At 32.9% G+C, this 27089-nt stretch overlaps 3 protein-coding genes and 1 non-coding gene across 4 annotated transcripts; 2 read left to right on the top strand and 2 right to left on the bottom strand.

Annotated features, from left to right (window-relative positions):
• The first annotated feature begins 2757 nt into the window (after window positions 1-2757).
• On the top strand, window positions 2758-9557 carry LOC108340633 (protein DETOXIFICATION 46, chloroplastic). The gene is made up of 14 exons (XM_017578129.2): window positions 2758-3363; window positions 3462-3556; window positions 5456-5564; window positions 5693-5748; window positions 6224-6279; window positions 6680-6818; window positions 6943-7080; window positions 7165-7233; window positions 7312-7422; window positions 7598-7726; window positions 8521-8598; window positions 8944-9015; window positions 9103-9162; window positions 9247-9557. Exons 1-14 carry the CDS (start codon window positions 2913-2915, stop codon window positions 9346-9348), a joined length of 1665 nt encoding a protein of 554 aa, XP_017433618.1. The 5' UTR covers window positions 2758-2912; the 3' UTR covers window positions 9349-9557.
• A 262-nt stretch (window positions 9558-9819) lies between these two features.
• LOC108340634 (uncharacterized) lies at window positions 9820-11417 on the bottom strand. The gene is made up of 3 exons (XM_017578131.2): window positions 10880-11417; window positions 10260-10466; window positions 9820-10176 (listed from the first exon to the last, which is right to left on the bottom strand). Exons 1-3 carry the CDS (start codon window positions 11369-11371, stop codon window positions 10108-10110), a joined length of 768 nt encoding a protein of 255 aa, XP_017433620.1. The 5' UTR covers window positions 11372-11417; the 3' UTR covers window positions 9820-10107.
• Window positions 11418-11499: 82 nt separating this feature from the next.
• Window positions 11500-11571, top strand: TRNAP-CGG (transfer RNA proline (anticodon CGG)). Its single transcript has one exon. It is a non-coding gene; the product is annotated as a tRNA-Pro (tRNA).
• A 1304-nt stretch (window positions 11572-12875) lies between these two features.
• On the bottom strand, window positions 12876-14311 carry LOC108339470 (uncharacterized). Its single transcript, XM_017576598.1, has 4 exons — window positions 13710-14311; window positions 13491-13613; window positions 13260-13401; window positions 12876-13028 (listed from the first exon to the last, which is right to left on the bottom strand). The coding sequence occupies exons 1-4, from the start codon at window positions 14309-14311 to the stop codon at window positions 12876-12878; spliced, it is 1020 nt and encodes a 339-aa protein (XP_017432087.1).
• Window positions 14312-27089: the final 12778 nt, after the last annotated feature.

The raw sequence follows: 27089 nt of genomic DNA, 5'->3' as shown, positions 1-27089 counted from the left end.
ATAGCCGATGATTTCGTAGCAACGATTCTTGGAGTGACCAGAATCACCACAATGAGAACATAACAAGGGTTTCGTAGAGGAACTATCCTTGCGGTGTTTAGGAGGATAATTGGCAGGGGAAGAATGAGGAGCTTGAGATAGTAGAGCTGAGGAATCCGAGGTAGGAGCAGGACGACCCATAGTGATACGTTGTTGATGTTCACGACGGACATAGGCATATGTGCTCTCAAGATCCAATTTTGGGTCTTTACGAAGAATCTCTCCACGAACTTGGTCAAAATCAGAATCCAAGCCGCTAAGAAAGATGTGGACGCGCAGACGAGCCATGGAAGAATGCATCTGGACTACGCCATTCACGGTGGTTTCAGAAGAAGACATACGATGATCAATTTCTTGAAATATGGAGAGTAGTTCGTTATAATAAGTAGAGAGGGGACGACCATGTTGTTTGGTGGAGAAAGATCGTTGGTTCAGTTCGAAGAGGCAAGTTTCATCGGATCCATCGTAGAATGTGCGGAGAGCTGCATCCCAAATTTGATGGGCAGATTCAAGGCGGATAAACCGCTGCATCAACGGGGGGCTCATGGAATCAATAAGCCAACTTTTCACCCGTTTATTCTCAGTAATCCAATTATCATAGGTTGGGTCATCAATGGAGGGTTTCGCAGTTGCCCCAGTGAGATACCCCGATTTGTTTCGAGCACCAATACGCATGTCCATTAACTGGGACCAAAGGGGGTAGTTTGAGTCATCAAGAATAACAGTGATGGGAAAAGAAGAATTATCTTGTTGAATGATAATATTGGAGGATGGGTTGGCCATGACGAAATTGGGAATTTAGGAATTGGAAACAGAGCGGAGATGAAGATAGATGTTCCCGGAATTAAAAAACATCTGATACCATGTTAAACAATTCACTGGGAATAAAATATAATCCTTTCATTCATCTTTTTTCTTCTCAGATGTACATACTTTATAAGCAATATTAAATGCTTATATTTAAATAAGAAATAATATAAAAATAGAAAACAACTTAAAACAGAAAACAACTTTAAATATTTAAAACTTATTCCTAATTAAGGGCAACAATAATTTAAATCTAAATTATATCTTCAACAGTACTTCCCTCAATTAATTTTGGAAAACAGTATATGCTTGAGAAATGACGCATTTGTTTTCTGACCTTGTATTCTTTTAGGATTTTATGACAATTGCTACAAGCTCTATTTACCTTAAAGACAGCCGTGTTGTGATTTGTATAAAAAAATTAATCCACAGCAAAATTTGTGTCTGGTAATAAGTGAACTTTGGGGAGAGGACAATTTTTCATGTGGTGGACTAAAGATTGTTGATAGGATAGTACTTTCTGATCTAATTGCAGAACCATGATCCTTTATTTTCAGCATCGAACTTTCTGACATCTAAATATGAAATTGTTATCAAGTAACAGTTACAAGCTGAAATTGATGTCAAGTAACATAGTTACAAGCTGAAATTGTTATCAAGTGATATAGGATTAGTGGTCACCAGTCCATAGTTTCGAGTGACAAATACCCCCAACCTCTTTCGGTGAGAAGTGATGTTAAAAATTCAAATGTAAAAAAAAACAATAAAGAATCCAATAATTAAAATCATTTTAAAAATTCAATTGTTAATATAAAAATGAATTAATAATTAATTAAATAATTCCCACAAATTCGTCATTTCCTTCTTATTTTACACTTATTTTCTCTTTCACAAATTTTTATGTGAGTCATCACCATTAGCTAAAGATTATTTTTCACAAGTCATGCCAAATCAATCGCCATAAACGGTGACAAATACTAAATTATTTATACCAAAAGGTGCCTTAAGAAGAATTGAAAATGAACGGGATGTGATGAAGGAATTTGGCCTTTCAATCTGGAAGGATCAAGAATGTTAAATTGGCAGTGAAAAGAGACACCACGTACAAACTACACATGAATTCAGCAATAGAAGGTTTTCATTTTCAAGGTGGCATTTAGACAATGACCATGTGCCCGTGCCTCTTCACTCTCATTCGACGAGACTTTAAGTTTAAATCTCGTGATTTGGTTTTTCAGTGAAGAAAATCATGGAGATAGATAAACAACGTGCACATGAACTTGCGCCCTCCAAAGTCAGTGTTTTCGAGTACGCGGGAGAAGAGCTCGAACTTGTAAAATGATAGAAATTTAAAGAGTTAAAAATCGCACAAGACAAAATGAACAAAACAAATAATATGTAACTAAAAAAATCTATAAATCTATTGGTTTTAAGTTATTTTCTCATCTCTTATTTAGTTTCGTTCATTGTTACCGAATTTCTTATATATTTTCTCAAAAAATCTCACCATAAAATTAAAGTGTGATTCATCCTAATAACAGTTGGGAGAAATATAATAAAAGTGAAAAATCCTAAAATCTAACAACGTATCATATCAAAAGCCTTTTATTTCAGAAATATTTCTTACATAACAAAAAGTCTTTCATTTTAAAAATGTTTCTTAGATAAGTGTGTTCATAACTTTATGAGCTAAATTTCGTCTGTGTCTTCCATAAAATAATCTCACATAAAATATGGTCTTAGTTGAGACCAAGCAAATCACATCACTCATTTCTACACTATTTAAATAGTGGCAGTTTTTTTCCTCTGGATTTCATCGCGTGGATGAAAACAAAATGGTTGAGAGACTCTGCCCCTAGATCATGTAACCACATATCAATACCTATCAGTGACGGGACCCAAATAAAAATAAATAAAATGCTTTTATTTCCAATTTTATAATTTAAAACTAAAAATGAAAAATTCGCCGACCCCAACACAGCCTAAGGATTTTGGGTTATATAAATCCTTTTCGTTTCGTTTCGTTTCGTTTCGTTCCCTCCATACACCGAAGCACAGAGCGAAGAATGGCATTCAAACTCAAGCCGCTACCTCTTCCTTCTTATCTTCACTCCTCTCCCCGCCAAAACCCTAATTTCACACTTTCAAACCGTTCTCTTCCTCGATTTTTCTCTGCACATTCTCTTCCTCGATTTTTCTCTGCACATTCTCTTCCTCTCGGTCTCTCCCTCTCAACCACAGCTTCAGCATGCACGTTTCATCGCAATGCCTTCGTAACCGCTCGCGCATTTCGAAGTGATGAAATCACTGACGAAGGTCAAGAAGAAGAAAAGGAAGAACAAGTATCGAGGCAGGGTGAGAAAAAGGAACTAGCGAATCAAGGAATATTGGATCAGATAAAAGAAATTGTGATGTTTACAGGTCCAGCAACCGGACTTTGGATATGTGCACCACTCATGAGTCTCATTGATACTGCAATTATTGGTCAGAGAAGCTCCATTGAACTTGCTGCTCTAGGTATTGAAGGAGATTAATCGTCGCTCAATTCACATTATTAGGTTTTGTCTTGATTATGAAAAACATATCGTTAACTTATTTTAGTTTCCTACGAGCAGGTCCTGCTACTGTTGTTTGTGATTACATGAGCTACGTGTTCATGTTTCTATCGATTGCCACTTCCAATATGGTTGCCACTGCCCTTGCTAAACAGGTTGGTAACAAACACGTGAGATTATTGAATGTCGAGTAAGATGCATGTGTTGTCGTTACAAAAAAAAAAAGTTGATGTTCTTATTCAAAGTTGTTGTGCCGCTCAACTTGAACAAATATTGCTAAAACTAAGTAAACACCTTGTCTCTATCTGAAACAATGGTTTTAGGATTATCGTGTAGTTTGACAGGTCTTCATGAATATATTAGCCACTTGCTTGCTGGTAATCTATCAATTACCACCAAAATCACTGCGAAACCATTGGAAGATGGAAGTCCTGTGATGAATAATCAATAGCTAAATCTTCCCATATTTATTCTGGAATTGGAAAGGGTTGAAGTAAGCTAGCAAGAAGAGTATTTTCCGTTGTAGCTTGTTGACGAACGAGGCAATCCTGAACATATTGCTTGACGTCTTTGTGCATGCTCTACCAATAAAATTGGGCTGTTATTCTGGACAGGTTCTAGCGACACCAGCATGTCCTACCCTTAGCAATGAGCTATGAAACTCATACAGAATCTGTTTGACTAATTCATGTTCTGCTAGGATAACTAGCCTACCTTTTGAGTATAAAATTTACTGTGTAATTAGAGGTTAGAATGAGCACACAGAGCCTCTTTCAGCATCGGACCAAGCTGAACTCTAGGTTGGGATTAAGCCATAATCTGCTGCCTCATTTTCTTTACCAGGTCTATATTCAATTATAAATTCATAGACCAACAATTTGGGTAGCCAATATTTTTGTTCCGGTGTCTGGAGTACTATCAGTTAAGCTCTTCAAACTTTTCTGATCCATATTAATCACAAATTCTGGCCAAGGAGGTAACGCCTGAACCTAATAACAACCTCAGAAATGGCATAAAACTCCCTACTATAGTTTGACTGCCTCTGCATTCTAGTGGTCAATTGGATGGTGAGTTTTTCTCAACACAGCACCTATCCCTAATCCTGATGCATCTGTTTTCAAGACAAAAAGGTTGAGAAAAATCAGGAAGAGTTAGGACTGGGGCCTGGGCAAATGGCAGTTTTGATTATCTCAGTGGAAATTTATTTCTCAATGAAGCATAACTCTTTATAAATCTTATATTGTATCCTGTAAGCACAAGAAAGCCTCCCTGATTTTTAAGATTCAAATGTATAGGACAATCCAACAGTACCTACACTTTGCTTTTGTCCATTCCCTCTCCTGTACTGGAGACTGTGTTCCAAATAATCTACTTGCTGCAATCCAAATGAGCATTTAGATAATTTGCACAAAATCTATGTGATGCAATATCGGAAGTACCACCTCCAAATGAGACTAATGGGAGGACTGATAAGAGCTATAAATCAATATATCATCAAAGAATACTAAGGCATATTTCCCCAAGAAGACCTTGAAAAGCTTCATCTTCATCCATTAAGCTCTCAAAAGTTGTAGGGGCATTAATTATTGCCCAAGTGACTTCATCAACCACTCATAATGGTCGTGGTGAGTTATAAATGTTATCTTATGTTTATCCTCCTCCTTATCCGAATCTTAAATTCAGCTTAGAGAAATAAGTTGTTCCATCTAATTCAAAAATAATCGGCATAGGAAAACTGTCTTTCATCATAATTACGTTCATATCTCTATAATCAATACAAAATCTTCATGTGCCATTTTTTAAATAATAGGATAGAAAAGGGTTGAATTCAAGGCACAATAATACCTTCCTGTAGCGTGTCTTTCATTAAAAACATAGTATCGACACCTTAACCTTCAATGTTGCAATATTTAAACATGTGGTAATGCAATGGCCACATCTTTATCTAGCATTACTTTATTTGACTAAATCTACATCACCTTGTTTATTCCAATCTGCATATTTAACTTGTGCACTTTTGGGACTTATACCAATTTTATCACGAACTTATGTAGGACAAACAAGAAGTGCAACATCACATATCTATCTTGGTTTCTGTTGGGTTATCTTGTGGCGTTATGATGCTTTTGTTCACAAGGCTATTTGGTTCTGCAATAATAACTGGTATTGAAAATAGAGTGCTTTAGCCACCTGTGTTCTTTGATACGTTTTGAAAACAATAATTCACTTGTGCTGAAAGGGTAGCAGAGTCAATCCCATAGCTGGTGATTTTTCTATTTATGCTTTTTCAGCTTTCACTGGATCAAAGAATGCACACATAGTACCTGCAGCTAGCAGTTATGTAAAGGTTTGTTTCTACATGTTTTTATGTCATTCGAATAATAAAGATTGTAATTAACATTCTATGAATTCAAGAAGGTACTCGACATGTTATTTGTGGAGGAAAGTAATGCAGAGGGTGTTTACGTGTGTTTCTACTATCCTTTTTCATTTTTTATTTACAAATTGGCAACCTCCCTTATAATTTGCCTCTATTTTCAAATATTTATACTGCAAATTTGTTTGTTTCTTCTACAAATCCTTAATAACAAATTGAAAATGAGGTGCTGCTTCGTAGTTTGAAAATGGGAAATAAAAATGCAAGTAAACACCCCTTATATTTCATCAATTTTGTTTTTTGGCAATTCTAGATTAAGGTAATAATAACAAGACATTTCTCAAAACCTGCTAATAATATTTTGCTTTGTGTTTCCTAATTATAAACTGTGGTGTTCCCCTCTTAATTTATTGCAGTGATTTTTTGGTTTCTCTGTTTTTGTTAGATTCGAGGCTTGGCGTGGCCTGCTTTACTTGTTGGATGGGTTTCTCAAAGTGCAAGGTGCAAATACGCTTTTGATTTCTGACATCTGATTCTCTGGGGCGATAGGTTTTGTTGATCCTGAGTTAATGATTCGAGGCTTGAATATTGATATCATGTTGAAAATAATATTCGTAATAATATTAGATTTGTCTTTATATATTGTTGGAAACTATTGGCTTGGCTAAAATTCCCTTGCTTTGGCATTTCTCACACAAGGTTAATTTACCTCTATATGTTGAATGTATAGTCTGTATCTTGTATTTTGAACTAAGTATGCAGTTTCCTCTTTCAAAACTGAGTAAATAACCTTTTTTAGGCTCTGCTCTTACAATTGGAAGAGCTTATAATGCCAAATGTCTGGAATGGTTTTGGAAAAAGAGTGAGCATTGGTTTATTAATTTAATTTCACATTCTGTAGTCTTGGCATGAAAGATTCCTTGGGACCCTTGAAGTCCTTGGCTGCTGCCACTGTTCTAAATGTTATTGGTTGCATAGTTTTGTGCAACTGGTTAGGCTATGGAATTGTAGGGGCAGCGTGGGCTACAATGATTTCACAAGTATGCTGAGCTAACCCTTATGCATTGTAATGTATTGAATTGTATTATATGTGGCTTTTCCTACTCTCAAAGTACTGTCTCTAACTCGTCATATACTGTTTTTCTATTCTCATACTGATTCTAGGTTGTTGCTGCTTGCATGATGATTAAAACTCTAAACAAAAAGGGATATAATGCACTTGCCTTCTCCATTCCGTCAGGGAAGGAACTTCTGATGATATTTGGGCTTGCTGCTCCTGTATTTATGACAATGATGTCAAAGGTTGTCTCCATCATTATACTAGATCTGTATCTTTGTCTGGATTAGTTTAAGCTTTTTAATGTAATATGAAGTTCTAATGTTTAGGTGGCTTTCTACTCACTGCTTATATATTTCGCTACATCATTGGGTACACATACAATGGCTGCTCATCAAGTTAGTTTTATTTGCTAATTGAGGTTTTTCCGTGAAAACCAAATTTAAGGCGAATGATAACGTAAATGTTTGCTTCAGGTAATGGTCCAAACATATTCCATGTGTACTGTTTGGGGTGAACCTCTCTCCCAAACTGCTCAATCATTTATGCCTGAATTGATATACGGAGCTAATCGCAGCTTATCAAAGGTTAGGGTTTCTCATTTATAATGTCACAGATCATACTCGGATGTCCAAGGATCTCTGCCCTATCCTCATATCTAAGGTCTCCATCACTCGTGTTTAGTTGACATTCATGTTATAAGACGATAATTTCTAATCATTTCTTCTTTTTATTTCTTCTTTTTCAAATTTTTCATTACAGGCCCAATTGCTCCTAAGGTCTCTTCTGACAATCGGAATCATACTTGGATTATTGCTGGGGATTGTTGGAACATCGGTTCCTTGGTTATTTCCATACATTTTTACACCTGATCGGATGGTCATTCAGGAGGTCAGTTCTTTCCTTTTTATAATTTAGATATCTATGTTGTGTCCCCCTTTTGTGCTTTGCAACTTGTTTGAAAACGTGCCGGTATAGTCAATCAAGTATTTCGAAGTTAAATAACCATTTTTCCTTGTTAGTCTGGTCCTTTGGGAGTTTATGATTTAAATCATTACATGTGCAATAATATTTTTAAAAACAGATCAGATATTAAAACTGTAAATATTGTAGTTCAGAGTTTATGTATTTGAGGGTTGAACCAATGTAATTGTTACACGATCAGATTAATAAACAAATGTTATGCTTATAGAGATTGAGTTTGTTTAGATTTTAAAGTAACATAAAAGATCATATTATGTGTCATGCGTTGTAAAAATTTAATAGATTTGAACCAATAAATGAATGAATTTAAGTTGCCACATAGATTCAACACAATCGAAAAGGACTATTATTAAAAAAAAATTGAAATAAACGACCAGCTTTAGTGGCCAGCAGCGTGACATGGTGATGAAGCTGGACATATCAAGTTTTGAATCCTAGGGTTAAAGTTTTACCATTTTGTACAAGAACCTCAAACCAGTTAAGTACGAAACAGGCTGGTTCACTTAATTCTTTTCTGGTTTCCAAACACTCAGTTGAAGAGGGTGTACTGACAGGTTACTGAACCAGTGCCTGGTTGGACCGCACACAAGCAACAGAGAAAACAAAACAGAAATGCAGCAATTTTTGTGAATTAGTTAATATATTTTGAAATTTTGATAAGATTACTGTTAACTGATGTTTTTGTAATCATGACTGTGCAGATGCATAAGGTGCTGATTCCATACTTTATAGCACTGTCTATAACCCCCCCTACTCATAGCCTCGAGGGAACATTGCTGGTATGTTCGTTAAATCTTTATATAAATGGGGAAAAATAGGCATATAAAACTTTTTCAGTACGTTCAAAGGACGTCTGGTGTGTTTGTGTTACACAGCTTTGTGAAGCTTTTATTCATTAGAGCTTATGTTATAACTTTGACTATAAAACTTATTAGAATAAACTACCAACTTGCTCTTGAAAAGTTTGCTTAGAAGATTATTAGCATAAGCTAAAAAAGACTAGTCGTAAGCTATTTTATTCCCGACACCGCAGTCAAACTTGTTCTATTTTCGGCACTACTGATTCAAAACAGGGACTTGCATGTCTCCAAAAATCCATATTAGAACTTTTTTTACTCATGCAGGCTGGGCGGGACCTGAGATTTATAAGTTTGTCAATGACTGGATGCTTTTGCGTGGGTTCACTGCTATTATGGGTAAACTACCTTTCCTTAAGCTCGGGGAACTCATAGTAATCTTGATTGCCCAATTTTGCCTGAAACACAATTTTTTGTGATGCCCAGGCCATGAGCAGTAGATTTGGTTTACTTGGCTGCTGGTTTTCCCTCGCAATATTTCAATGGGTAAGAATAAGACCCTTAGCCTGTGTTAAGTTGAAGCACTAGTTCTCCAAGTATTCTGACTTGTAATTCTGTTCTGGTTGATAGGCTCGCTTTTCAATTGCCCTTCAGCGCCTTCTTTCTCCCAAGGGTGTTTTGTACTCAGGAAACACAGATCAGCATGAGCTGCGAAAGCTGAGGACTACTTGACTTGTGGCCTTGGTTTTATAAAATAGATCTTTCTAATCATTGGCAAAAATTGATTTTGAATCAAATGTACAAAATTGATTTTATTTAAACGATGTGCAAGTCAGCACATCAATTTTCTAGACCCAATCAATGAACACACTGTAAAATGTATTTCTAGACCCAATCAATTTTTTCCTACGTAACTGAAATAACGGAAGTTTCAGTTTCAACGTGATTCTAACGTGAAACGAGAAAATCTACAATAAAACTATACGCGTTCTACAGTGAATTACAATGTCCTTCAACTACTTGCTGCCTAAATTTAAAAATACTCATACCAGAAGAAGAATTCAAAGCCACGTTAAAGTCACATTAATTGCAGCTTGCCAATCAACAATTGTTCATCTCATTAAAAGATGTCCTTTGTTACCAACAAAAGATTATTAAAATGTAATGTATTTAATCAAGGTTTTTAAGTTATTGACAACGGTGTGTTCAGTAAGAGTTTTGATTAATAATAATTGCAAATACAATAAGTTCATCGCCGTAGAATCTATTGATTTGGTCTTCAAACAATCATAACCAAACTCAATGCATTGTCATGCTCTCTAGTCGTTCTATTCTCGTAATGAAGCGTTCATTGATTTAAAATGAACGTTAACTGTATTTTCTTCTGCCAATAAACATCCAATTAATGACCTTTGGTTTTTATGCATGCAATAGCCTCAAGCTTGGTCAGGCAGGAGAACCAGGACAAACCTCAATACAAGTAGAATGTGTTTATGGCCTACTTTTTCTTCCTTTCCATGAAGAACCAGGCCGCGATAATTTGGGAACTTGAACCCTACTCTGTAGTTTCTTAAGAACATTAGGGAAACGTCGCAATTGAACACAATACTTTATGCAAAACAACATAACGGCACAACTCTTACCTTGTTAACTAGTCTTGAATTTAGTTGCTTTTTCAGAATAAAGTTACGAACTTGTTTCTTCTTTTCTTCCTCTTTCAGTTTGGTTGCACTGGGCCTATATATGATCAGAGTTCGACCAATTTGACCAACAGCCACCGAACCAGTTGCTTCTTCCAACTGCTTCACCACATCATCTAACTCACCTGGACAGCTCCTATGTATTTTAATCTGTAAATACCATCCAAGATTTTGAAAAAAGTTTTTTTCATTTTCAAGTTACAAATCAACAGAGGAATCACTATGAAGACACCGTAGTAGAAACAATTATGTGGATAAAAAAACAGTTCCTGCAGTCTACAGCAACCTAATTTAGTGACTAGTAGAGATTAAATCCAGCCAAAAATAAGTGAAAATCGCATTTTGTTTTCTAGGTATGCAACGTAAATGAATGCCTCTAGCCACACGAAATTTCAACTAATTTAAGTGCAATACTGAGTTTTATGAAAATATTTCAAGCAACAATCAGCCATAGAGCAAGAAAAATACAACCAACGGTTTCTTTTTCCAAGCACCAGAAAAATTCATGAAAACAAAAAGGACAACCACAATCAAACCGAGAAACTAACGTAATTGATCGATACCTTGAGAAGTTCATTGGCTTCAAGGGTCTCAATGAAAGAGGTGGCAACATTGGACGTAACACCAGATTTTCCGACCAACTGGGTCTTGAGCTTATCCCCCAAACTGTGAGCATAAGACGCAAGCTCTTTCCTTTCTTTCACACTGAGACTCGGCACCTCCAATTTCAGCCTCTCCTCCCTCTTTCTCACCAACGGCGACGACGTTGAATCTAATTGGGTATCTCCAAAATCGCCTCTTTCACTATCCAATTCATCATCCCCAATCTCTGTTTCCTCGCCGTCTTCGGAAACCACAACAGAAGAGGAAATGGAGCAGAGAGATTTTCGAAGCGGTGGAAATTGGAGACGTGGAAAGGGTCTAGATATACTATTAGGAGACGAAACAAGAAGAGGTTTGAGGAAAGAAAAGAAAGAAGAAGAGGGTGATAATGGCAATGGCTGTAAACGAAGAACAAACATTAGATGAGAGGATATTGCTGCTACTGCCGCCATTTTGGTTCGGATGAATCCTGAGATAGTAGATAGTATCTGACTCTTTAGCACTGAGGCTTGGGCCTAAAAAGATGGCACACAAGAAATCAAGATATATTTAATAGAGGAAGAAAACATTATCATCAGAAGGGTGTTTGGTCTAGTGGTATGATTCTCGCTTCGGGTGCGAGAGGTCGCGAGTTCGATTCTCGCAACACCCCCATTTATATATATCTCACCATTGAACTTTTCACTGTTATTTTTTTTTAATTTTTCGTCATTTAGCCTTCATACTATATAGTCATAATTTCACAGCACTGCTAATTTTTTATAAATTGCACACCATTACATATAATTTATCTTAAGAAAAAATTACTTCTACATCCAAATTGTTTTGTAATGCAAAAAGAGAAAATAAAATAGTGTACTTTTTCATAATACACTATTACATTTAAATTTTAACAACCTTGTATTCAAAATTTACGTAGGAAGCAACTCCCAACGTTTCTACATTTAATAAACTAAATATTTGGAATCGGAAATTTGTCTAAGTTGAAAAAGGTCACATTCATTTTACAATTATAAAAGTCACAATTCCCAAACTACTTGCATTCACCACCAATTCCATGAAACTACAGCATCGTTTTCTGAAAGCCAAGGTTTTAAAGAGCCACAAAAAGCATACCAGTTACAAGAGCAAAGTGATTATCAATAAAAATAGTTCCAAATTTGTTGAGGACAAACAAAACAAGCTCTACTTTCCAAAAGTCCATACTCAGAAAAAGTTAAACCCCCCAATCTTCACCATTTTTAACCATCTTTTAAAGAGCACAAAACACCTACTATGACTGACCCATTAATTCTCCAATTGCTTCAAAAGGGTTAAAATCTTATGACCCAACAAGCACAATCTCAAAAGCAAATGATCCATGCAGAACTTAACACTGACCCCAGACAACGTTTGTTGTGCCCTTTGACTTCATACATATCTCCAGGCGCTGACTAAAACCCAGACATGCCAGATATCACAAAAACTAACATCAAGCATTTGAACTTTCGCAGCAACGAACTGCGACATTACCACAAATAGAAACATAAACGACACAACGCATTAAAAAATATTCCCTCAGCCGAAAAAACAGCTCCAGCTTTCGTCGGATACAAGCTAAATACATTACCAAATATATATATACACAAACAGATAAAAGGAGGATCCTTATACCAACAGAGGAAACACTGCAAAAGAAAACTTCATTAGCATAAGGCTTGATTCAGTGTTGAGCCTCACGACAGAAAGGGTGGACCCCACCACACAACCTGGTTCATATCATGGGATCAAGTGGCCAGGGTCCACCTAACCCATTCGTGGAAACTTTCAAAACCATGTTTCATCATATGAATACTACAATTACCACAACACAACCTAAACTACTAAACAGATATAAAAACATGCATGCATATTAACAAATACATAGAAACATTGAACCATCTTCAACCAACTTAGAAAGCTTTGTCATCACTCTCTTCAAACTTGTTCACGCTTCAACAGTTTCCCACATGTTATTTGTTTTCCTTTTATAACACCATCACGTGGTGGGTTAAAGCACACCGGCAGAACATCCTCGGACTCGCACGGAAAGCTCATAGTTTCAAAGTGCTTCTCTAATCTCTCTTTCCCCTACATTGCAGTAAAACAGAATATAAAAACAAGTCTTTTATGTTAATAAAGAACTAAACTAACTATATGTAGCATTATACAATTGTAAATTTAGTCTCTAATGGTTTAAATTAGTTTTAATGAAAATAGCATTTGAACAGATGAAGAGACATATATAATAATATTAATGCTTAAACAGTAAGAATAATGATTAAGTCTATCCTATGATTTTATGTGTATGTAACTCTATACCTGCAAACGTGCAGAAAACACTTCACGTATCTTGTGGGACTGGAACAAGTCCCATTTCATGTTGGAGGCTGTCAAAAGAAACTTCCAAGCTGCCTGGGTTTTGGTGAAGTTCACGAAAGCATAACCCTTGTTCATCCCAGTTCTGCAAAACATGAACAAAATTATAATCAATGTTACACACTAAAAAAGAAAACAAAGCTAAACACACACAAATTGAATAGACCAACTTACTTGAAATCAATTGGCAAATAAACAAAATCAAAAGCTAAAGAACAGGCCTCTTCGCCTTTCTCCTTGTCTCTCAGATTCACTTTCATGCAGTGACTATCCAGAAACTCCACCAGCATATCTCGGCTTTGAAAGTTGACCGATACAGTTTTCAAAAAAATAAAATCAGACACAAAAGGGAATAAGCAAGGTTATTATATATTATACTATAGAATCACATACTTGTATTTGCTAGGAATATTTCTGATCATGACAGTGGTTTCATTCTTCTCCACCCTAATAGGCAACAGACGAAAACACCGTTTCTTCTTAGGATAACCCCTCCAGCAGTACTGTTCATCTGGGTGCTTCGTAATATTTCCGTTCCTTGAAAAGTCAAAGCTTTTGTGTTGACCCTTTTGTTCTCCCTTCTTTCTCGGCACGTAAGTCTTCATCCTCGTACCTTCAGAACTTTGACCATTCATTGTTCTGTGACTTATGTAAGATTTAAACATTTGCTTCTGCACAAGCCCTTTTGAGCCACGCTTTAGGTCTTCATCTACAACCACTTCATCCTTCTTCTGGTTTACTGGGTTAGGTCCCTTTTTCATTCCATGGATACAGAATGGTTCAGATTGTGGTGCCAAAGGAATGGTTATAGAAGGTGGTGGAAGCGTTGTGGTGGAGTAGTAAACATAAGGGTGAAGTTCTCGAGAAGGTAAAGAAGAAACAACGTAGTAGAAGGAAGTGGGGAAATTGGGACACGTAAAAGGTTGTTCTTTTTTGTGAAGCTTCATCGCATGAGTGGGGAAAAATTCAGGTGCTTCTGGATTGAGAGAAACCATGGTGAGAAGAGTGTCTGATGATAGAGAAAGGTCTGGAGAAGAAAGAAAGAGGGAGAAAAAGGAGAGTGGTGCAGTGCAAAAATGGGTTGTGTGTGATGATTATATGGGTTTTCCAATGAGAGGAAGAAGAAATAGCTAAAAGACTGTTGGAAGGAATGACTTGAACATTTATCACATTACTGCTCCTCCTTTTATAGATATTCCAGTAGTACCTTCTAAATTTTGTCTCTTTTATAACAATTATCAACTATTAATTAATATTATTATATAGAAAATTTTCACAGATAATACCTACATTTTAATCATGCTGTATTCATTCTATGTAGCATTTTCTCAAAAACTGTCCTTTTGTGCATTTTAAATAAATTTATCTAAATTATAAAAATTGTCAATAAGTAATTATTCTATTAAAAAGATTATGAAGAAAACGTTTAAATGACTGACTGAATAACTTATTTTTATATTTCTTATATAAAATTTAAGGTTAACACATTTTTTTTTATTTTTCATTTCTATATTTGAAAACCTAATTTACTTAATAATATTTTGATAAGGTGTGACTACAGACTAAGACACTCACTCCAAAGATAATATATAACCATTTTTTTAAGACATTTGTCCACACAAAAATTTATACCATAATTATATGGTATAATTAAGGTTTAAAAAAACTGTAGTGAAATATTAATTTAAATTATTTAAAAATAACTTCATTAGTTATTGTTAACAAAATTGCATTTTTTATAGGCTTTAAGGAATAAAATCATATTTTGAATGAGATTTTTTTTTTTTGGGTACAATAATTAGATGCTTTAACCAGTTAGAAAAAGTTCAAAAGTGTGTAATTATATTGCTGAACTTGGATGCAGGAAAATTTTGATATAAGGATAAGAAGATATTCACAAGGATTAGAAAAAAACTAAAGAATTTATAATAATTAAGGCATTTTTAATTGGTTAAATTAAACATTATTGATAAAAAAAAACTTAATAGATGAATGCAATATATGTTTTACCAACATGTTAGGGAGATAATTTGTGTTATAAAAAACTTTGTTAAGTTCTCTGTGTAAAAATTCATCGGCTTTTCTAGATGAAGATGAAAAAGAAATGGACAAAATACCGCTGAAGAATATAATTGTTTAAACAAATTAATATAAGAAAAATTAAAAGATAAATTTTATTTTTTTTATCCCATCTATAATAACATCTATGTCAAGAGAAAAATTAAAAAAGAGAGTATTTGTGTTATTTTTGGAACATGTCTCACTATGATTAGTTATAAAAGTTTCTTAAACATTTCTTTGTGACCTCCAGTTACTTGTTATATAGTCTTTACAGTTTCACATTATAGTTAAATAGTTCATATTAATTTTATCTCTAAAATAAATTATTTCAAACAAATTGAAGAAATTATTCATTTTATTAATTTTTACGTTATTGTGTTTCAAATATATTTTATTTGAACAATTGTTTAACTATACTTTAAAATTTTGTGTATTTTTTACCTTTAAGGAAGTGTTTTTTATAAGGAAATATTTTTTTCATTGGACCATAATAGTTTAAGAGTATCATTTTTTATATTATAATTTAATACCTCTAATAGTATTATTTCAATATAGAATTTTGTTTATATTTTTTTAGTTAAATGTAATATTTTATTATTAAAAACATTGTAAAGTGGAAATAAGAGATAGAAGAGTGGGTCAAATAATTTATTTATTTATTTATTTATTAAATCAAATAATTCACTAAAACAAAAAACCATCAACATGTTTAAAATGTTATGTCAGAATAATCCAATAAAAAAGTTACAATAAGCAACTTCCAGGAACAATCTCTAACACACTTCTTTTGTGATGTAAAAAAAACAAAAAAAAAAAAACAAACTTAAAAAACTCTTCCATTGGATCCTATCTATATTTTTTCTTAATACAATCAACCTAAATTTTGTTCTTATCTTTCCAACAGTTACCTTACAAATACATCTAAATTTACTTTTTATTGTTCATGCAATATTTTTTTTTCCTGGCCCAATTACTTAATTTTAAAATGAAAAAACATGTATATTTTTACTGAAATGGTAAAAAAAACCAAAACAATATAAATAGATTTATATTTCATATTTGTTATTTTAATTGTTTCAAATAAACTATATTTGGAAGTTTAAAAAAAAAAATTCTAGTCACTCAAAATTTAATTTTCTTTGTGATCAGAATTAAGATTGCGTTCATTGCATAGAACTCTTGTAATATGACTAAACAACATCTTCATCTGGATAAATTGAAATTTTTGTTCTCCTTCAATGTCCAATATATTTTTAACTTTGTAAGCGATCCTTATTAGGTTGTATGCGTTCCTACAGATTTTGTTTTTGTTCTTTGTCAATCGATGATTCTTTTGGTTCAATAAACTTGTTTTTACGTTGTTTTTATATTGAGTTTGAGCTTACATGAACCGAAATCCATGTGTTTAAACCTATGTTTTTTAGGTGAGATAAGTCAACTTAACTAATTTTTTGTAAAATTTCGTGTTGACTTTTAAAAATGGGTGATGGGTTGTATTTGTGAAATTGCATGCTTAGTTTGCTTGAAGGGCTGGTTTTCACTTAAATTAGGTTAAATTAGTTGAAATTTATTTTCACTTAAATTATTCGTGAATCCGTGTAGAATCATGGTTAATGTGTATTGAGTTTTTAAAAAACTTAAAATTGATTTATTGATTATCAAGAAGACCTTTGTAAGATTTGAATTGGATAATATGACATTGGTTGAGCTAAGGAATACAAAACTTATAATCATTAAACAAATTTTGAACACTAAGAATTAGCTTAAAGAATGTCACATTATTCAAATCAAACTCAAAATGCAAAGTTTGAGTTTAGGGGCCATTGTTTTTAGGGGCATTGGCACCACTGGATGCCACCCTGTTTTTTGTTTTATGACATATTGGAAAAATATGATTTTTGTTTTGTTAACAAACGGACAAGTTGAAATTTTGATATTAAATCATAGACACGTGAATTGTTACTTTGAGCGGTGAGATTTTTTATTAAAGGTCTATAGTTAGAAAATCTAGTCTCTTATATGTTTGTCTTATTTTAGATTTATGTTTTGTGATAAATGATTTATTATTTGTGGTTTTGGTTTGATATTTGAATAATAAAAGATATATGGTTGTTTATATAGTTGTTGATGGAACTCTAACGACAATGGACTTGTTAATGGATGTGAACATGTATGAAAATATGTTCTGATTGTAATTGATCACGAACATGATATCACTTAGTGTGGATGAATGAAAATATGAGTTATTGTTTGATATTTAGAATTTGATGTGAAATCATGTTTGTGGATGAAAATGTGAGTTTAGCGTAATTACATAGATTTTGTAAGAAAATTATTTGATGTCATTCATTTAATGTGTGCATTGATACAAGAAGTCAATACTAGAGATTTATCCTAATACTCTAATATCCATCAAAGACTCATGTAAAGTAAAATGAATTATGTACTGAAAGCGGCACAAGGCATTGTCATTAATAATCACCTTAATGTTCTTATGACAATTGAAAGAACTAATCTTTATGATGAAATTCATTGACAATGACTCTACAAAGTAATAAAGGTTACCATGAGTGCAAATAACGGAGAATCATACATCAATACTTATATATGGATAATTGATTATAAAAAGTCTGTAATTGTATATTTGATTTTTTTTTTATAAATGAGTGAAATACACTATTTTATGATGAAATCAATTTAATTGCTATATGATCATTTATTTCATAAACTAATTTGTCCTCTCTTGTGTTTGTGTTTTTTCTTTTGTAATGATTACCTTTATTGTTACAAGCAGATTAAAAGATAGGTATGACTTATCTAAAAAAGATGTTGATTCAACCGTATAAATATAAAATTGTTTAAACTAAGTTTAACTTTTATCTTTAAAAAATGGTGGTAATTATGTGATTAGTTTCTAGTTCTTCAAAGTAGGTTAATTTAAAACATGTTATATGCTAGTATAGTTATTTTGAATAACTATAATAATATAGTCACTATATCTTTATTTATTTATAAATTATTAGTTGTGTAAAGTTTTATTTAATATTTATTTATAAATTATTAACTATGTAAAGTTTTATTTTATAATATTACATTGTTAAATAAGATGTTGCATAATTTATTGAATTGCAATTGAAAAGTATGTTGTTTCTTTTAAAAAACAAATTATGATTTGATTAATCTGAGTTTATCAGATTAGATCTCTTCTATTTCTTCAATTCTTAATAAATTCATCAAGAATCCATTAATACATATAAGTTGCAAATAACATCAATAACAATTAGTTTATAATAATAAACTAGATTTCTGGAAAATAAAATAAGACAATTAAATTTGTTTTAACTCAATTTGTGACCAGTCCGCTAAAAATAAAGTGGATTGGATTAGTCCATCACAATAAAACAGAATCAAATTTATAACATGTTCCGTCAAATGATGACCTAAAACACCAACACATTAATTTTTTAAATTTTTAAATTTTTAAATTTTTTATCTGTGTATATATATAAAAAAATATATTTAATCACACAAATATTTTTTAATTTCTTAATTTATTACTTAATAATTTTAAAAAAATAAATTAAAATATTTCATATATTTATATTTTAATTACTTTATTATTAATAATTAACGTGTTAATGATTTAAGTTAAAGGGCTATTACACATTTACATTTTAAAATAATATAATATAAAAGATTTAATGTTTTAAATTATTATTATTATTATTATTTTAATTTAACAAATCTCAATATGTCAATCCATCACGTTCCTCCTTTAACCTGCTAACTTTACAAACTAGGCTAACCATACCAAAATGCTAAAATAAGATTAAAATTTGCAATCTGTGTTTAGGATAAGTTAATCCGTCAATTCCCAAATTGTAGTCCTCTTTGCCACTTTTACTTAAAATCTCTAAAAGATCATACTTGTATCGAATACTTTTGTTACTTTTTAGTTATCAATCTTTTATAAACATAATTTTTATCAACTTTCGCTTTTATTAATTTAAAGATAATATAATTTTTAGTTATAGTAATATGGAAGGAAAAACTAGTTATAATAACGGAGAAAAAACATAGGTTAAAATGGAATATTTTAAAAATACAAAGGTAACTTGTTTAAAATTGCATTAAAAATAAGAAAAATCAATATTTAATTGATTTAGATGAAAAAACTTAAATAGCATATTATAAAAGATATAGTGAAGTGTGTGTGTATATATATATATATATATATATATATATATATAATTCATCAAGGATCTACTTTAGTTAAAAAAATTAAAATAGTATTAAATAAAAAGTAAAAGATTTTCAGTTTTATTTATTAATAATCTCTGTATAAAGTATTACCAAATGTTTTGAGTTATCTGTTCAGTTCATTTTTTTCAGTACAACTTAGATTAAAGACTTTTTTATTAAGTTTTAATGTAAATATATAATATATAATAAAGTGTAAAAATATTGGGGGAGAGTTTTTAATGATTTTAATGATAAAAGAGTATTTGATAGATTTAAAAAAAATAAAAACTAGACGGAAAAGGTGGCGAGAGTATAGGGTAGGAAAGTATTGGTTGGCCCAAGAAATGACGAAAGGGAGAAAGAGTGAAAGGGTAATCATTACATAAACATTTAATGCATGAACTGAGGAGTCACTGTCCACCACAACATTATTGTCATATCTGCAAAATAATCTCTTTAAAAATATTCAATTTATTATCTAAAACAAAAAATACATTTTAAAAATACTATTTTTTTCTTCATTTTATTTTTCTCTAAATTTTTTTTGTAACAAATATTTTGAGTCGAATAAGAGACTCAATTAATAGAAAATTCATTGTCAGTATTTTAATTCTATCTCTCTCTCTCATGCGAGGGAGTTTTAAAGCGATATGTTGTTTGTATTAAAATTGATAGTTTATGGAGAAAAATATTATAATATATATATATATATATATATATATATATATATATTATGTATATATTATGTATAATGATTGTATTTGTTGTATATTTCAATGTATAATAATGAGTTTTGGTGATGTGAAGTGATGAATTTTCTTTATACTAAAAATTGTTATTTTCATGTCATTTAAGTAATTTTGTTGTGAAAACATAGTATTAACGTAATATTTCAAAATATAACATAGTCATCATAATAAGAATATAATAAAATAGTTATTCAACATTCTATAAAGTAAATTTTTACGATCATCTAAAATATACTATAAAATTTAAATTCTATATATAAATATCCTATAACAAAAATATTTACAATTACTACTCAGGAGACATCTACTCTTCAGCATCACTTTCATCAAGAGTCTGCTCCAAATACATCTTATCTTCCTCTACTCACACCCACAGATGATCATCGCAAAAAGAGAAAATCAAGAAAACATACAACACAGACATAGGTAAAAGGGTAAGCTAGAAGAAAAACAAGTAATAATATGTAAGTACAATTAAAATTTCAAGTAGATCAACACAACCATATCAAACCAGAGTAACCTTGCATTTAACCAACACTTGACTTGACAATCCGGATTAGTATGAATATGTAGTTATGGCAGTTCGTGCACTTGTTGTGGTGAAACAGCTGGCCCACCCCAAGCTACCACACAAGGTTAGTCCGTTATCACTCACCTTAGGCCAAGGAAAAGCCCCTAGGCTAGGACCTCCTCCTATTCTCACAACATGCCCCACCCCTCTCTACTTGAGAATAGGTGACCATTAGAATGTCAGGATGAACACCAAGATTGAGCTTCTCATATTCATACTTACAAACTTGACAATCACCACTGAGAAATTCCTCCTTGGAATTCTCTTCCACACCATTTTAAAACCATAAACCTTACTTTCATACTCATACATTATCCACAAATAAATCAATTTCATTACTCCAACCAATAAAGAACAAAGGAGAGAATAATGCACGATAACCTGGGACAATCGCTCAGTGCACACACTCGCTGAGCGACCACAGACTTTACTCGCACAACGACCCAGCTCGTTGTGCAAATCCACTAACAGTGACCCCAACCTTCAATTCACTCGCTCAGCGACTCAGCTCGTTGTGCGAATAAAATTCTCAATTGTACCAGACCTTGAACTCACACTCTGCGACATCACTAGCTAAGCGAAACTCATCAGACAGTGAACCAAACCCTCAATTCGCTCGCTCAGCCATCCCCAATGCGCTGATCGAATAAAATCACAGTGCTCCCAGACCCAGACATCTCGCTCAGCGACCCTTATCGCTGGGTGAACCAACAAACAGAGAGCCAACATTCACGATCACTCGCTGAGCGACTCTACTCGCTTAAAGAGTCTGCATAATCTGCAGTACCAAATCTACAGAATTACTCAACCTACACCAAATTTACCAATTCCAAATATTTTTTCCAACTTCAAATCCTCCTAAATTATTTTATAGACTTAATTACACATGGACAAGTGTTTCAAAACCTCACTAACATCAATCTAAAGTGTTTCCTAACCATACTCCACTCCAAAATCTACCAAACTTCAACTTATGAACCCAAATTGCATTCTACCACTTTTGTCACTATTCTTAGCAACTTAGGGACTCAAGAAAATCCCATTTGACTTATCAAAGTCATCATAACAGACCAAATGAGCAATTAACCTCTAATTCACAAATTCACTCTCCACTTCCTCAAAACTACCCTTAAAACATGACAAAGTTTCTCTATTCTTAAACAACCAGCTTTATTACAGATTTCACACATTCCACGCAATTCAATTACAACCAAAACATCATTACACACAGTTTATCATTTCATACTCAAAACAATTAAATTACTCATTTTCCATTTACCTTAGAATCACGAATTCAGCTCAACTATTTCAAGAATCTCATACTATCAAACATACAAAAATAATTACTAATTAAAGTGAATTATAGCTTCTCTTACTTCAGTGAAATTCTGCACAGCTCTAAAAGAAACCTCGATCAATGCTTCCACTGTAAGGAATTCTAGAAAAACCTACAAATTGTCGATTGGTGATAGAAAACCAACCTTAGAACCTAAATTAAGCTAAGAGTCAAGAAAGAGAGACACAATTCTCATGCAAAGATAGAAAGTATGTATAATCACAGATTTTATGAAAAACCTAGAAAAGAGGAATGAAACTTACCGGCTCCAATCAAGAAATTGATTTGTTGAAAAGATAGCTCCAATCAAAGATATATTATGTATATAAAAGAATTCTATCTTATTCACATTTTAATATTTTTAAACTCATGAGCCATAAGAACCTAGAAAATAGAGTATTAAAGTAGATAGGTGTATTAAAATAATGAGACCGAGTATTTTATTATAATAGTATTGTATATTTATATATTTGAAAAAAAATGTAATATAAAACATTTAATATTTTTAATTATTTAATTTTAAAAAACAAATAAAGGTGTAACATCCCAAAAATATAGTTGTAAACTATATTTAAGAGTTCTTACATTTACAATAAAATAGAACAGTTACAGGAAAATAAAGCTAACTTACAGTTATCCTAAAATAACCATAAATTAAAAACTTTACAAAAACCTGTACGGAAACAAACCATATGAACAAACCGATCGATCATACAAGAGGTATCAACTGAACGGTCCTCTACTGAATACAAAAACAAGCATAAGACTGAACGGTCTTACTCTAATAGAAACCATCCTCTCCTGCCAGCGCATGCTCCAAAGAACCCTCCTCACGTTTTGCTCACACCCACAAGGTGATCATTACAATGACAAAGACGACCGAACGAACAACATGACAAGACAGGAAAAATAAGGGTAAGCTAGTGTAATTTAATTAACTATGATAACATATAATTCAGACAAACATAAGAGTAAACAAAAACCAACATGTAAATCATGCAACAACCAAACATACATTTCCAGCAATGACCGAACGTATAATACATGCAATGACCAACCACTTTTACTCTAACTGTCCAGATTGTATGAATTGTATAGCTACGACGTTTTTGCATCCGGATGGTGTAGTAGCTGGGATGCCCTCAACAGCTGCCACCCGAGGTTAGTCCATTATACCTCGCCCAAGTTTACCTTATGGACTAGGACCTCCTGCCATTCTCACACATGAGTTACTACTCTCTATGTGAGAAGGAGTAATCACATAATATCAGGATAAACGCCAACTAAGCATAACCACATTCATAGGTTACCATTCAATAACCATCCATGAGATATTCTTCCTTGGAACACTCGTTCCTATCCATATAATACAAATCACATCATACTTTAATGCCATCATACTTCTTCATTTATACAAATCAAACTGATTAGTAAACACAAAATCCCACCCCTGAATCAAGATCGGAAGGAAGAGATCACCCTATTTATAAACAATACTGGACGGGAGAACACTCCCTTGAGGTTCACATGACCGAACGCTATTACCAAACTGGACACTTTAGTTGAACCTGACATTTATGGTGAGACTGACGTTCTCTCGTTACTCGAAGGCTAAGACCGAACACTCTTAGTTTAGGCCTAACCCCATTAGTACCTATTACAAATACATAACTGAGTATTATGACGAGACCGAATGCTTAGTACAAGACTCAACACTATAGAGACCGAGTGCTTAGTACAAGACCGAGCACTAATGAGACCGAGCGCTTAGTACAAGACCGAGCACTACTGAGACCGAGCGCTAAGTACAAGACCGAGCTCTTATGAGACCGAGTGCTGGTAACAAACCGAGCACTACCAAGACAGTACATGATCGAGCGATCAATAATAGTGAAAGCCTATGATAGATCGAACGTTGTTTACAATCAAATGTTATGTCTAGACCGACTGCTATGTTCACTTGAATATCAACACAAGACCGATCGGTCATTAACTAAGGATCCACAAAAGTGGAACTCAGTTAAGACCGAGCACCAGAGAGAAATCGAACGGTCAATTAACGACCCTCAACGAACTACATAATTATGCAGAATAACTGCAAAATTATGATCAACACCAATCCTTACCAATTCACTACATTCTTCCAACTTCTAATCCTCCAAACATATATCAAATACTTCATTTACACTTGATTAAGATTATTTAAGCCTTTCTAACATCATTAAGAGAGTTTCATCACAGATTTGAGTTTCAATTCTGCAGAATCATTAACTCAAAGACCAAAAATCAGATTTCCTAACTTTAGTACCGTTTTGAGTGACTCAAGGATTCTAACAAGTCTTATACCACTTACCCAGATTTTCTATACCGACCACACTCATACCGGACATAATTCTCCAATTACTATCCCACTTCCTCACAATTCACTCGGCCATGAACCAGAAACTCAGCATAAATACAAACAACACGAACACAACCATTTAACAGTCCACACCAATTCAACCGAACACAAAATTATTCAATTTCACATACATGCAACATCATCAAACAACATTTTCATACATGAAAACTAAGTAATTAAATTATATAGCTTCCCTTACCTTAAAGCAACTTGACAACTTTAATTTCTCCACAGTTTGCTAAACCGCAAGTGATACCAAGACAGTCTATAGATTTTGGATAAGTGAAAGGAAATCGACCACCGAACCAGAAACAGAAACAGAATCAGAATGAAAGGCTGATGAACACATGCAAGACAGCACAAGGCTTGCATGTGACAGGAAATGTAGGATTTTTCAAAAAGACAAAGGAATTGAACTTACCAGCTCAAAACAACAACTTGATCTGTGCAGAGGAAAGCTCTTGACACCAAGAAGGTTCAGCCACGACCTGATTGATGATCAGATGAAGAAGAAGTGAGAATTTATAGAGAGAAGGGAGCGGAAAGATAGAGGATTCTGTTTTAGAGAGATACAGAGTCTGAAAATAATGAGACCATCTTTGTTTTAATTTTCTATTTATATGCTCATGCAACACTTGGTCTCTTTATTTTGAGACATCTGTCCCCCTCATAACACTAAATTTCTGGGTTCTCACAAAAGGTGACCAACGGGTCAAGATAGACTGACACATGTCCATTTAATGGGTTAGACAAGCCGAACCAAAACGAGTTGGCATGTTAAAAATTTTAACTTATTTTTTCCATTTTTTACATAATAACCACAAATCACAGTCTATTTTGACATCCCTACAAAAGTATTACTTGCTTATTTGAGTTTTTTAAATGATATTTTTCTTGTGTCTTCTTTATGCATTCATTTAGAAAGTTTATCAAAAAGTCATAGCCAACCTCTAAACTTATGTGCATTTAATGGGTTAGACAAACCGAACCAAAACAAGTTGGCATGTTAAAAATTTTAACTTATTTTGTCCAATTTTTACATAATAACCACAAATCACAGTCTATTTTGACATCCCTACAAAAGTATTACTTGCTTATTTGAGTTTTTTAAATGATATTTTTCTTGTGTCTTCTTTAAGCATTCATTTATAAAGTTTATCAAAAAGTCTTAGCCAACCTCTAAACTTATGTGCATTTAAGAAGATAATAATTTTTTTATGTTACTCCTAATTCCTTGTATTTTTTTCTATTATTCATTGTCATTTTTTTCTATGTCCATTGTCTTTTTACTTTTTATTCTTTTATTATTCTTTTATGTGCTTTTACTAATCTTATGTCATTTATCTTTTTATCATCTAAAACTTGTCCTAACAATCCAAATGTCCCACAGAATAAAGTAAAGCACAACTCCATATGTTTTATCACATTCATGTCATACGATCTAAATCACCTTCAAATTTTACCAAATCTAGATAAATACCTTCCCATACTATTCCCCAAACAAATCTTAGCACTTGGTTCTCTGAAAAACTAATAAATATCATCAACAACAACCGTCTTCCCATACTATTCACCATCAACACCATTATTCCAACAACGCTTGAACTTGTAAGCAATTGACTATGTAGCTAAAGCTAGAGATTGTAGCTTGAACGATAGAAGGATTGAGCAACTCTATCTCCTCTTGAAGCATGTTGTTCAATGGATATGATGGTCTTTTAAACAATAAAACTTGAAACAAGGGATATGTTTTACGCGTATATATTATAGGAGTTTAAGTTATACTTGGTTGCTAAAACGCAAATAAAGAGATGTCTAATGATTTTGAATCCTCTTAGTAGATTTTCAACACATGTATGTCACTTAGGTATGACAAGACACTCAAAGGATGAGTTGAGTTTAGGATGATCAAATTCGACATCTTGTAAACCTTATATAATATATTAAGGATGTGTTTAAGAAATTTGACTCCTTGTTGACAATGTTCTAATTGCAACTTAAGAGTATTGTTGAGAGATAATCTTATTTTATTATCAGCGCAAAATGTAATTCACTAATCACGTAATGTCATATGATATATATATATATATATATATATATATATATATATTATTTTTTATTTTTTTTGGGGGCTAAAAATTTGGTATACGCAAAGGTGAATCTTGGATCATTGATGATGATGAAGATCTGGGAAGAAGGGGTGTCGAAGATGGATTAGAAAGGCGTAATCATTTCATGGACCCACGTGCTTATAGGTACCACAAATTTCAGATTAGTGAATTCAACACTGTCCTTTCTCTCATCGGCGCAATAACTTGCAGTACTTTCTGTATTTTCAATAAATTATTATTTTTGTTTATCTGCCTTTTCAAACAGTGTTTGATGATGCAGTTCAACGCATAAATAACATATA

This window comes from Vigna angularis, chromosome 5, assembly GCF_016808095.1.
Source record: "Vigna angularis cultivar LongXiaoDou No.4 chromosome 5, ASM1680809v1, whole genome shotgun sequence".
In the NCBI taxonomy this organism is placed as follows: Eukaryota; Viridiplantae; Streptophyta; class Magnoliopsida; order Fabales; family Fabaceae; genus Vigna; species Vigna angularis.
Note: the sequence above shows the minus strand (reverse complement) of the source record. Positions and strands in the feature narration are given on the sequence as shown.